This window comes from Mastomys coucha, chromosome X (assembly GCF_008632895.1).
Source record: "Mastomys coucha isolate ucsf_1 chromosome X, UCSF_Mcou_1, whole genome shotgun sequence".
Lineage (NCBI taxonomy): Eukaryota > Metazoa > Chordata > Mammalia > Rodentia > Muridae > Mastomys > Mastomys coucha.
The window spans coordinates 71,755,214-71,768,179 of NC_045030.1; the positions used below are offsets into that span (position 1 = coordinate 71,755,214).

At 36.3% G+C, this 12,966-nt stretch overlaps 1 protein-coding gene across 1 annotated transcript in view; it reads left to right on the top strand.

The window, feature by feature from the left end:
* The window catches only part of Aff2 (AF4/FMR2 family member 2), a 328,595-nt gene that overhangs the window by 147,559 nt on the left and 168,070 nt on the right, over positions 1-12,966 (top strand). Inside the window, exon 4 of the mRNA XM_031388369.1 lies at positions 2,602-2,646. Coding sequence (XP_031244229.1) covers positions 2,602-2,646 — 45 coding nt within the window. The remainder of the gene's footprint in view (positions 1-2,601; positions 2,647-12,966) is intronic.

A 12,966-nucleotide genomic window follows, 5' to 3' on the forward strand; every position in this document is an offset into this window, starting at 1 on the left:
ATTGAGAAAATGCCCCACAGCTGGATCTCATGGAGGCACTTCCCCAACTGAAACTCCCTTCTGTGATATCTCCAGCCTGTGTCAAGTTGGCACACAAAACTAGCCAGTACATCCTCCTAGATTCAAATTAATATTGATATGTTTGTATAAAAAAGGAGGGGATGTTACTGGGAAGGGGGCTTGGTGCCAAATATTTATTCTATAGCACTAACTCTGACACTATACAACAATGACAATTTAAGTCTTCATTACAACTTTGGATATTTGTGTTTGGGAAAGGTATTAATTGAAAATTTAAGAATCATCTTAAAAATCACAATTGCTGTATCATTGAGAAATTAGTGGGTATATTGTTTGTTACTATGAATTACCAGTAAAGAATTATAAGTTGTAGGATAATATGTTAGATCAGAAAATTTACATTCTGTGGACTATCATTAGTTGTTCATTTAAAAATCAGAATCTAAAGTAGTAGCTAGAGAGATAGTTCAACAGTTAAGAGTATTTGTGACTTTAACAAGCATTCATAGCTCTAATCCCAAAAGATCTGACACTTTCTTCTTGTCTCCATTTGTGCCAAGTACACATGTGATACACATATGTATATGGATATACATGGAACATTCTCCTTTATAGAGTTTTATAGCACAGAGTGATAGCTGTATATGGATTATCTCCTTGTCCACCTTCCTATTAAACATACCAAGTCAACGAGGAAGAAAAATAACATGTCTTTTTTTTGCTTCTTATTTAGTTTCTGCCTATCGCCAGCCTGCTTCAGAATAGCCTTCAAAAGTATTTCTTGAATAAATTAAAGAATAAATGAACTATGTTAGGCCAATCACTGTTGAGCCCCTATATGAAATATGAAACCTATAATTTAACGTTAATAATAATAATAATAATAATATATTATATACAATATAATATATAAAGAATATAACATGTGTCCAAACAATTTTTGAGCCTTTATTTGTAGTGTCTATTTATCCTATATTCAAACATTATTGCATTTGGAAGGATGATTATATAATTTGTCATCCAAAGTAGAGAATTTTTCAATATGAAAGGGAGTACAGCTAATAATTATACTAGAATAACAAGTGTAACTTGGAAATCTGTGTAGTAATCCAGGGTAGCTAACTTCATTATTGGACACCATCTCAGCATGTCTCCTTTACTTGGGATCTTATGCTTCCTGAAACAGAGACTCCATTTTTTACACGTAGAAGACATTCAATACTGATGCTGTAAATCAATGGCTATTCAATAATGAATTTTATGATACTTGAAGATTTACATGATATCATGTGCATTTTTAAGGTTGAAAAAAACTCTGGTGTCACAAGCCTCTTTTGATTTCCTCAAATATTCTTTAACTTTGTTCTTTAAATATTTGTAACTTCTTCTGTAATCTGAGCATAAAAACGATGCACCCTTGCAAGAGGTCTCAAGTTCACAGATACTGTAGCAGTGTTCACTGTACAGGACTTACTTGTCAACCCTCAAAGCAGTTAATGAGATAAAGCTGCTGTTTTCCTTCCCAGAACACGAGTAATGGGCATTTTTTTTATCCTGAAGAGGGTGAAGGTTTGAAGAGGAGAAGTGGGAATGTTTAGGAGATGCTCAGACCTTGCACAAGTAACATGGTACCAGGTGGTAGTTGTACTCCCAAGCCCCTCATCATTCACCACAGTGTAACTGCTATCTTATGTTGATGTCTGGCTCATCATATTCAGTGGTTGCCAAGCCCTGGGAGAAAAATGTCATTTGCTTGACATACAGCAAGACGTCAGTATGTTGATGTTAAGGTTGGATTTTGATTGATTAAGAAAATGTCACAGAGAGAGACAGAAAGATGCCTCCTGGTATTCACTTACTATCTGCTTGAGATTTCCTCTAAATGCCAAGGCAAATCTGCAATGCTCACATGAATTCAGTTTATTTTGTATTAAAAAATATGTAGGCATGAGGAGAGGTGCCTAGTCTTATTACAACTTGATATGCCATGTTTAGAAGGTCTGCCTTTTCTGCAAAGAGAAATGGAAGAGGAGTTGATGGGGGAGGGGCAAACAAAGAGAGGGAAGAAAGGGAGGGAAATGGTTTTCATGAGGTAAACATTAATAATAATAATAATAATAATAATAATAATAATAATAATAATAAATAAGAATTTTTAAAAATAAAAATAGGCATCTGGTTATGACTGCCCAAGTTGAAGGAGAATAGAATTATTCAGAGTTTTTATATAGCCTTCTTCTTTAAATGTAATAATATGCTAAACTATGTTTCAGGGTTGAAAGGCTGGAAGATCACAAGGTTAAGTTCCCTTTTTGGATAAAGCTGAAGGGGAGGAAACCAGCACAGAGTCCTCCAGTGCATGTGAAAGAGCAAGGAGTCACTTTCTTTCCACTTTGGCTTCCCTGCTTTGTTAGAGTAATGCAAGATGAGTCATTTTCAGACCTTGGTGCTTTGTATTTACTAGGGAAAATAATATTGTTAGGGGTATTTTTTTCTGTCTTGATGGCTTATCTGACAGTGTGCACTGTGAACGTGTTTGAGTTTAACTTGGTTATATCTATTCCATTTTGTTGATTTTAGGTAAGCCTTCCAAGCGATCCGAGCTGTGTTGAGGAGATCTTGAGGGTGAGTTTGAACTTCTGTTTCTGTGTCATTGAACAACAAATCAATCTCTCTGTTTAAATGGTTGAAAGTATTCTTGCATTCAACACCTAATGTCTTCCGCTTACTCATCACCTGCTTCATTTCTTACCTCACATCACTTTGCACTCTAAAGTAATGAAAGTTCTGGCGATTTCTTAACTTGTCTAGGACATAATTTAGAATTCTGAACAAAGATGCCTCTCACCATATTTAGGAAACATTCCCTATTCACACACTGTACCTTAATCCTCACCTCACCTGTCTGGTTTTGGGCTCTCCATGGCACCTCACTGGGACTTGAATACACTGACAATGCAATATGAAGACTATAAAGGTTATAGAGACTATGAGGAGGGAAGGGAGCATGAGCAGGCTGAGCAATCATGGCATGTATGGACAGCCTTACTTAGGACAATGGGAGGAGCTTAAAGGAAGAACAAAGTTGAAATAGAGAGCAGTTAGAACAGCAGTAAAATACCACAAGGAAGGGAGAAAAATGCATTTACCTATTATCTTTGTCAGTTGGAATCATATGGTAATATAGTATTTAAAGAAGATGAATAATAAGAAGGAGTTCCTGCCCTGGCTTTGCCATTGCCACTTTTGTGACTTTGTGACTTTGGACAGATGACTTCATCTTCCTGAATCTCCCTTCCTTGTCTGTCAAAGATTATAATATCATAATTCTCTTGTAAACTGCCAAGTAGTATATAAATACTAATTATTATGATAAATGATGACCAGTATAGGCATGTGAAAACCATGCAAGTTTTCTTCCTGGAAAAGAAGTAAAAAGTGTGTGTCAGTGAAACTTAGTAACCCCTTTCCCTCACTTAACAACATCAGACTGACTCTCCTAAAGCACTGGCTCCTAGGTAAGTGCTTTCTCAGCAGGCTAGTATTTGAAGACATTCAAGCCAACCTGCTGCCAAAGAATAGTGAAGAACATTAAGCTGACTAAAGTCACCTTGGCCCGCTCAACACTTTTCCTTCCTGTGGCTGTCTATGAATCTGTTTCAGCCAAAACACCATGCTTTTGAGCATTAAAAAGATTAGTCTTGATTGGACATGATACTCTATAGACTGATGATACGGTGGCCACTTTTGTAAGTATCCAGCAATTTGTTCAATATCTATCCTTTGGGCCCTGAGCCTTGACAGGAGCCATAACAGTCATAGTGAAATGTACAAGCATGATATACCCTAGGAACTTGGCTATTTGTTCTATTGGGTAGATATAGGAAATTCCATACAATCCTTCCTTGTTATCATCCAACATCTTTAAAGAAAGGCAAGAGCAAAAGAAATGGCTTACTCAGTGAGCATGTTAACCTCGGTCCACTCTTGGTCCTCTGAGAGGCAAGCATAAATGAAGTGCATCAGTTGGGGCTTTTTCTTTACACCCAGAATGTCAGATCCATCTAAGAGTCACCATCTAACTTGTCACTATTGAATTCTCTCCTTCAGGCAGCCCAGCCTAGTGCTTAAGTGCGTCATGTAATGACAGTGAGGGAATTAGTGAGAACACCTGTCAGCGTCTGAGCACTTAGGGAAACAGCAGCCTTTCACTTAAGCATGGAAAAAGGCTGGTTCATAAACGGTAGCTGCAATTGAAAAACTAACAAAAGTCCTTCTGTTGTTCTTGGAAGAGAGCCTAGGGAAACTTGGTGTTTTGTTTTATGTTTTGATTGGTTGATTGGTTTTGTTTTGGAAGGTGCAATGATTGTTTAGAATTCTGTTTGGTTCATTTTCTTCAGTGTTATAAATGAATAGTGTTATAAATGAATAGATGTTCTTTTATGGAAGAGTGGAATGTTTTATTCCCTATATATAGAACAAGACTTAACTTTCCAAAGTTTATTCCTCAAATCTTATGATTCATATTTAAATTATTGTAGACCACACTGCATGTCATGACAGAGCATGCTGTGGGACTTTGTTTTATTCACATGTCCATGCTGCAGATTTCAGGACCCTGTTGTCCGTAGGTTGATCTACAGGAAGTCTGTTTGGTCACCTTACTCACCATCTATGTCCTTCTTCAGGAAAAATATTTTTTTCTTTTTCTCAGCTCTTCCAGTGAACCCTCTGTGCTTTTCAAACTAAATTCATTCCAAAGGAGGCAAAGGAACTTTTCCTTTTCTCAGTTTTTCTCCTGAATCCCTCTGTGCTTTTCAAACTAAATTGATTTAAAAGCAGATTCGTCTCTCCTAGGTAAAATGACTGTGTAGCTGGAAGATGTGGCTCTAACCCCCTGAGGAGAAAGAATTGGCTCCCAGTTGCTCTTGGCATTTCTTTCCTTAGGAGCTGCATTAGTCAGTTTATCTAAACCACAAAGGAAAATTACTCCCTTTGTACCTCACAGCCTACCCCCTAGTGGAGGAATTTTATTAATTAAATTTGTTCTTTGACAATTTGATATACATTGTATATAATGCATTCTGATTACTCTTATCCCCCACAATCTCTTATCTCCCTCTACCCCTGTCAACCACTCCCTCTATCAGTTCCTTTCTCACACTTCTGCCATATTGTTTTGTGACAGTAGTCTCTGTACTGGTTATTTGCTTATGCATATTTTAGTTTATTCATTCTTCTTTCCTTCTTCTCTGATCTTCTTTTCCCTAGTATATATGAAAACACAAGGACAGTTTTTTTTTTATTAGCCAGGTGTGACACCAACTCTGAAAGCAAAAATGGGGCTTGCATGAAGCAGAAGTGGAGTAAATCATAGTATTCTTTGTTGTTGAAATCTAGTGGTCTCTGCACTATACTTAGCTGTCAACTGCCCTGCCACCACCAGCCTTCACTGAGAATCTCTTAAAAATTATATAAAAAAATGTTTCATACACTGGCTAACATTTCTTGCATTTAAAGTGAAAACACTAACAACTTTAAAAGAGTTTTAGCAAGCCTTAATGACAGAAATTCCTCCTTCTTGGCATTATTGAATATTTTCAAGTTTCATTTCAATAGATAATAAAGACAGCAATAGCAAATATACTATTCATGATAAAAGAAGTGCTAATAATAATATCTGCACAGCACTTAAGTATATTTCTTTGAATCCTCAGAGAAACATTTACAGACATAATTTTTGTACAAATTATATACAACATTCATTATGCATATATTTTTCACAAAATATGTACAAATTAAATTATTCATATTCAATTTTTTTCAAACATACTAGAATGCATCCGCCTACAAGAAAATTCATAAAACTACTTTGTCCCACAAAGCAAGCTACATAGATGCAGGTGTATTTGGCACTTCAAGAATATTATCGCTTATTATAAATTGTATAAATCAGAGACTTAAAGGCAGTCATTTGTAAAGTAGATCCTTATGTGCTTATGTGCTTGTTTCTACCAGTGTGCCATTTGCTCTTTAGAGTCAAGCTACTCTCCAGTGCAAACAGAAATAATCTGTACCCAGTGATGGCCTTTTGCACTTACAATACATTTATCATACAGGGATTCCTAGACTGCTCATAAGTAATAATATGGGCAAAACCAGCAGCTTCTTTTCTGAACTCTACAGGGTCTTATGCATCATAGACTCATCATTTCTGGGAGCATTAAGCCAATGAGAATAGCATGCTCTAAATGCTACCAACTAAGGATGGATGTTCAGTGACTATTTGTTCTGTAACAATATGATTTATTTGTATCTAGCAAGAATTTACATAAAATATCAACAAACTATCAATTAAATCCTTTCTAGAGTCAAAAATACAGATAGCATGCTTCTCATAGATTCGATGCTGAACGGATTGTGTCTCCTAGCAAAGTCCCTTCTGTAGATGATAATTTCATAGGCAAACATCTGTAAGGGTAATTCACTGGTTATGAGAAATGCTGAATTCACTAGCTAGGATTTAGGAGCTGTATTTGATAAACTGTGCTTTCTTATAATTTCCCTTGTCATATGGATCAGGTTGGTAAACACCTACACAGGCACCACTTTTTGATTACAGCTGATCTAAGTCTCTACAGCATATTGAATTATGGCATTCTACTCCATAGTTTTATATTTTTGTTTATAGTTTTATCATGGAACAAACTTGCCAAATAATTACAGGATAGCCATATACAGTATTTGTTATTTTTAATCTTTAATAGGGTTAGTGAAAAAGTTCATATTATGAGTGCAATAAAGTGAATCAGGGAAGAAAATTGGTCAGATAATTATGCCTGAAAGAAAATTTGATTCATTATCATAATTATAAAGGATAATCAGTACCTTTCAGAAAAATTTCTTTTACAAATTTAACCAATAATTAGGCAATTGATTTTATATCCTGTCAAATGAGTCTGTAAATAGTTGTCAAATTGAACTCATGTAGGAGATTTTCTCTATAATTCTCTTAAATATTCTTCTGGAACGTCTCTAAAAGTATCTATCCCATTCTGGTATGGGCTTTTAAAATTATAGTTTCTTGAAATACTATATAAATAGCACATCTAATGAAGACAACAATTGCTATATATAATTAAGACTATAATTAATGTAAACATTGATAGAGTCAAATAAATGAACTAATGATTTTGCCCCTACCTAATCTGACAACTAGCTCTTACCTAATGACACTGTGAAATATGTAAATTTATTAGCAGGTGAAAATGCCATTGACTGGGTAAATTATATGGAGTACTACCTTTTCTGAAGCTAATTCAAACCTCTAATGGACTTAATAAAAACAATGCACATGTGAGGTGAGCTATTCATAGAACCAAATTAGCCCATAACATATATTGTCCATTATTTGCTTCCCAATAATCATTTCCTCTTTTCTCTAGCACAAAACTAACCTAGAAGAAAAATGCTAAATTTAATTATATAAACTATTATGTGAACAATGAAGGTAAGCTTTCCAATGTGCTTCCAAATGCACCCAGAACCTGGCAAGCAGCTGAAATATTTTCCTGTGGAATCTAGGGGGTTACAGCTAGCATATGAGGTGAATTTTAAATTATTTTACAGACGTCATTGGGAAAGTGAGTAATGTGAGTAACGAGGTGACTGGCTCAGTGAATCATGAGAACTTGTCACACATGGGGAGATGTCAGGAAAGAGATGATGTCAAATACCAGTAACTTAGCAACGGGGCATTTAGCTATCCAGGGAGGGAGCAAGAGTAGTCCCTTTAAAATAGCTGAGTAGATATATGAGTCCCTATATATTTTAGGTGAGCTATAAAAATAAGTCTGTTTTCTGTCAACCTGTTTCTTTTCATGAATATGGTGATTCATTATTTTCCATTGAACTGAATGAAAGCCTGTGAGAATTTAAGCCATGTGTAAAATTTATACCTGCTTTTTATATCTTAGATATATAGAAAGGGGCAATGAAACAATGCATTGGCTTGACAAAGAGGGTTCTAGGTTTATCTGAAAAAAAGAAACAGCTTTTGTTTGAGAACTAGCGTTTCGGTTCTGGCTTGCCAGTAGAATTGAGTTGGGAGTGAAAGTGGTAATACAAGAAAGTTTGCCGTTCTATTTGCTACTCTGCGAATATATAACCAGTGTCTGGACAAATGCATCAAAGTATCAACCTTTTCATAATCAACATGGTAGGCATCTTCTCATTTTGAAAAAGAAAAAAGGAGAATAAATAAAGATCAGACTTTTTCTCATATATAAAAATTATCCTGGAACTTTCCATGGAATTCTCCATGTAGTCAGTCTGAAATGTGCAGTTGCTTCTGCAATAGAGTCTTCCCTTTAAGTTCCAGGAGGCAGCAAAGGGTGATAGGAATAGTTTATACTATTTTATAAATCTTTTGGATCCTTCTCCTGAACAAAAATTTGAAGCAAAGTTTTCTCATGCCTGTCTCTGGGGTCAGCCATAAGCACACATACATATAAGTAAGAGTAAATGGACTCAGTAAGTTGTATGTGTGTGTATGTGTGTGTGTGTGTGTGTGTGTGTGTGTGTGTGTGTAATACATACTTACATATATACATGCATACAAACACATGTATGTATATATTTGTGAGTGTGCTAGTCAGGATTCTGTGAAGGACCAGACTGACCTAATAAAGTACATGGCTGTGCTCTGAGCAATACAACAATGACTCCTGGTAGAAAAGCCAAGAACACAGCAATTGTTTATCCTGTGAGACTGAATGCCTCAGCAGTCTCATTATGGTGGTGAATCCTGGAGAATTCCTAAAGAGATGATGGTCTTCTGTCTATGTTGGGATCATAAAGAGATAGCTTTTATTATCTATCAGACAAGGAATATCTCAGCAACAGGATAAATGAACTTGCCAGTGAAACCGAGGATAAGCCATCAAGCAAAACTTCCTTCTTACATGTACTTTAATAGAGATTGTCATCAGAAGGTATGACTCAGATTTAGAGTTCCACCTCAAATGATGTAATTAAGAATATTCCTCACATGCATGCCCAGCTGCTTGGGTTTTGGCTGATTTTAGGCGTAGTCAATCAAATTGACAATAAAGACTAGCCATTAGTCATAACAGTGTGTGTGTGTGTGTGTTTGTGTGTATGTGTGTGTGTATGTGTGTGTGTGTGTGTGTATGTGTGTGTAAACAATAATTAAAGAATAGGTGATGAAGTTGAAAGAGTGTAGGGGGCATAAGGTAGTAAAACAGAGAGATGGTTCCACCTTTCAGGGCTGACCACTTACTATTGGGTAACTAGTTGTGCTTTTTCCTCAGTAAGACTATTTCTCCCTCCCCTACATTTCTCAGTTGCCTGGAGTTCTTTGTATAGGGTTGAAACCTCACGATCCTTCCCTTGTCTGCTTTGCCATGTTTATTATTATTATTGTTCAGCTGACGTTAGGTGGTCATATTAGTGAGATCTCATGTGTGTAGCCTGTGACATTATTAGGAGACACAGTGTCACAGAAAAGTGCCTGGTCCTCTGACTCATAATCACTCTGCTCTCTTTTCTGAAATAGTCCCTGAGCATCAGGTATGGGAAATGTGTGCATTTTCATTGGTTGTAGTTCTGTAGTGGCCTCCATATGTTTCAAAAAGAAGTTTGCTTGATGACAAATGAGGAATACATTTATTTGTCAGAATAAGGACAAATATTCAGAATATAGTTAAGGATTATGCTTGCTTAGGAAAGTGACAATTGTAGGTTCTCCGAAATTCTCAGGGTTTTACAAGCCCTGAGTAGTTGGCTACCTTTCCAGTGCTCAGCATGAGTTCCCTCTTGTTTACTGTGTCTTAAGTCCAATTAGAGAGCTGCTGGTTACTGCCAAGGTTTGCATGCCACTGCTGTACCCATAGGGTTATCATTCCTTGCTGGTCATTTTTGTGGTTCATAATTACCATAGCTGGGTACAACTATTGATTGCTTCCTTCCATCTATTATGAAAGCTACTCCTCAGGGAGGAGGCTAATCAGGTCAGTTCCAGCTCAGGGTCCTCTGTGTGCTGTGTCGGAAGTACATGGAATCTTCAGCAGCAGGATCTTACCTTCCACTTTTTGGAGGTCAGGGTGACAACCAAGGACAATAGCAGTATCCTGTGACATTTTGGGAGACCTTTCGAAGTCCCTGGTCAACACCACAAAGGAGGTATTTCCATGTTTGCTATTGAGGTTTTCGTTAGAGTCTTTGGATATGGAGGGAGAATTGTCAGCACAAAATGAGAAAGTGTCACTTAAAAATAAAGCAATCAGGAAACATTTCTTTCTGTAAAATAAATAGGTAGAATGGACACTTATAAATATTTACATTTCAAAATATAAAACAATTAAGAGTAATATTTAATGTTCAAAATACCCCATTTATACCTTATGTATGTTAGAGTTTACAGTTTCGTTTAACAGTAAATGTATCATGGATATATGAACAAGATAAGGCCCTGTGAGAGACATTAACAAAAATACTCCAACAAATGAAAAGCTCTACTGTTCTTGGCTCCTCACCTCACAACATTTGATATTGCTTCACATACATTAACAAATAAAAACATAAGAAGTGTGAGAAAGCTGGAGTCCTTTTAAATTCCAGGCCATGTTTCAGAATGAACAAGCTAAGGTAAGAGGTACTCTAGGGAAAATCAGAGGTTTCAAAGAGACTAGATGTTTAAAAGGAAGAAAAACGTATCTTTAAAAGTCCAGGAAAATGTGTAGCATCTGTAAAGTCATAGGTTCAATCTGGAGTGCTGAGGGAAAAAAATGACAGAAAACGATAGCAGAAATCAAAGAAGAATATGAGTTATTGTCAAGATATTGAGTGCTGCCAAAGATATTATATTTTGACAAGTTCCTACTCACATGTTGCATTATCTTCAACACTATATATCTCGTTACCCAGAGGCCACTAATTAACAGATATGTGACATCCTGGATGTCTCAAAAACATTCACTAAATTTACCAGTCAGTAACTTAACTATTTCTTGTTGCAGGAGTGTATATCAATGTTGGTTGAAATTCAAAGTACAATCACAATAATACCAAACATTTACTCTAGCTAGATTTTTAGTTTTAGTTTGTTATTTGTTACCTAGCACCATTATAAGCATTTCTCATACACACAGAATCACCAAACTAATGCTTGGAAGCAAGTCTAAAATCATCCACCTGTTAGAGTTAATGAAATTGAAACACTTGGAGTTCAAGTGAGTGGCAAACTCCACAGTTAACCAGAAGAGAGAAGAGCCAAGATCTTCACCTAGGGAGGCAGGCTCCAAAGTTCATTAAGTATTCTGCATAAGGATATGGGATTGTAGAATTTGATTTTATGTGGCTACTGGGAACTTAGCCCCTGACTCAGTGAATAACAGAAAAACTAAAAAAGTTAATCAAGAATACCATGGAACAAAACCAGCAAAAACAGCTTACAAGATCGATGATACCTAAAAAAATTCATTTTCATAAGTGGATCATACCTAACAATATGCAATTTCATAAAAGTGCTACTTACATGCTGATGTATTGTAGTCCACTAATATCTTGATCATACAAGAAAGCATAATTGGTGACAAGCATATATGTACATGTATATGTGTATGTGTATGTATATGTATATGTATATACATACATATAAGTATATATACAAACATACATAAGAGCAAGATTTTTAATTTTGATGGAGTCCATTATATCCTGCTCTTCTTTTATGGGCTATAATTTCAGAGTAAAGCCTACCTTTTTCCATCAGACTCAAGGCTGTAACCTTTATTCACCATAGTTTTGTTTTAAGAATTTTGTTTATGTCACTGATCCATTTAGATCCATTTCAGTATGTGCTATAAACTATGATGAGATCAATTGTATTATGTTTTATAACTGCTTCTTCAAATACTTTTTTGTCTTCTTGCATTGAATTGCTTTTACATTTTGTACAAACTTAAGTGAGCATTTTTATTTATTTTGTGCCTGGGCTTTCTAGTCTCTCCTATTAGCCCATAGCCTCAGACTCTTTATCAATACAACAAACCTTCATGTGTATAGCATTCGAGTAATTCTTAAAATGGAATAGCCTGAATCATCATCTTTAGCTAAAAGGGTTTAACTAGTTGGTCTTCTGTTCCTTTTTCCATTGATTATAGAGTTAGACAATTTACATTTGCAAAGAATCTAGCTGGATTGTTGATTAGCATTGCAACACATTTAGATATTTTTTTCCTTTTATCTATCTCTTTAAGTCATGAATACAACTTTCGTGCCATGTCCTGAAGACACTGTTTTACAACAATCCTCTATGACCTCTGCCTTTTATAATTTTTCTGTCCCTCTTCTGTGTTGGCCACTAAGCCTTGGGGAGAAGAGTGCTCTGTAGATGCCCATTTAAGGCTCAATATTCTTTTGTGGAAGTTCTTGAGCTGCATGTTTTTGTCATCTACAGCTAATAATCTGATTATTCCATCCTCTGCTATACACATGCTGCTGGAACCATGAGTGCCCCCCTGTGTAATCTTTGGTTGGTGGTTTAGTCCCTGGGAGCTCTGAGGGTACTAGTTAGTTCATATTGTTGTTTGTCCTAAGAGGCTGCAAACCCTTCAGCTCCTTGGGTTTCTCTAGCTCCTTCATTGGGGACCCTGTACTAAGTCCAAAGGATGGCTGTGAGCCTCTACTTCTGTATTAGTCAGGTACTGTCAGAGCCTATCAGGAGACAGCTATATCAGGCTCCTGTCATCCAGCACTTGCTGGCATCCAAGTCGGTCATCAATGGGAGGAGAGCACCTTGGCCCTGTGAAGGTTCTATGCCCCAGTGTAGGGGAATGCCAGGGCCAGTAATCAGGAGGGGGTGGGATGGTGAACAGGGGGAAGGAAGAGGGAACAGGGGTTTGTTTTAGTTTTTGGTTTCTT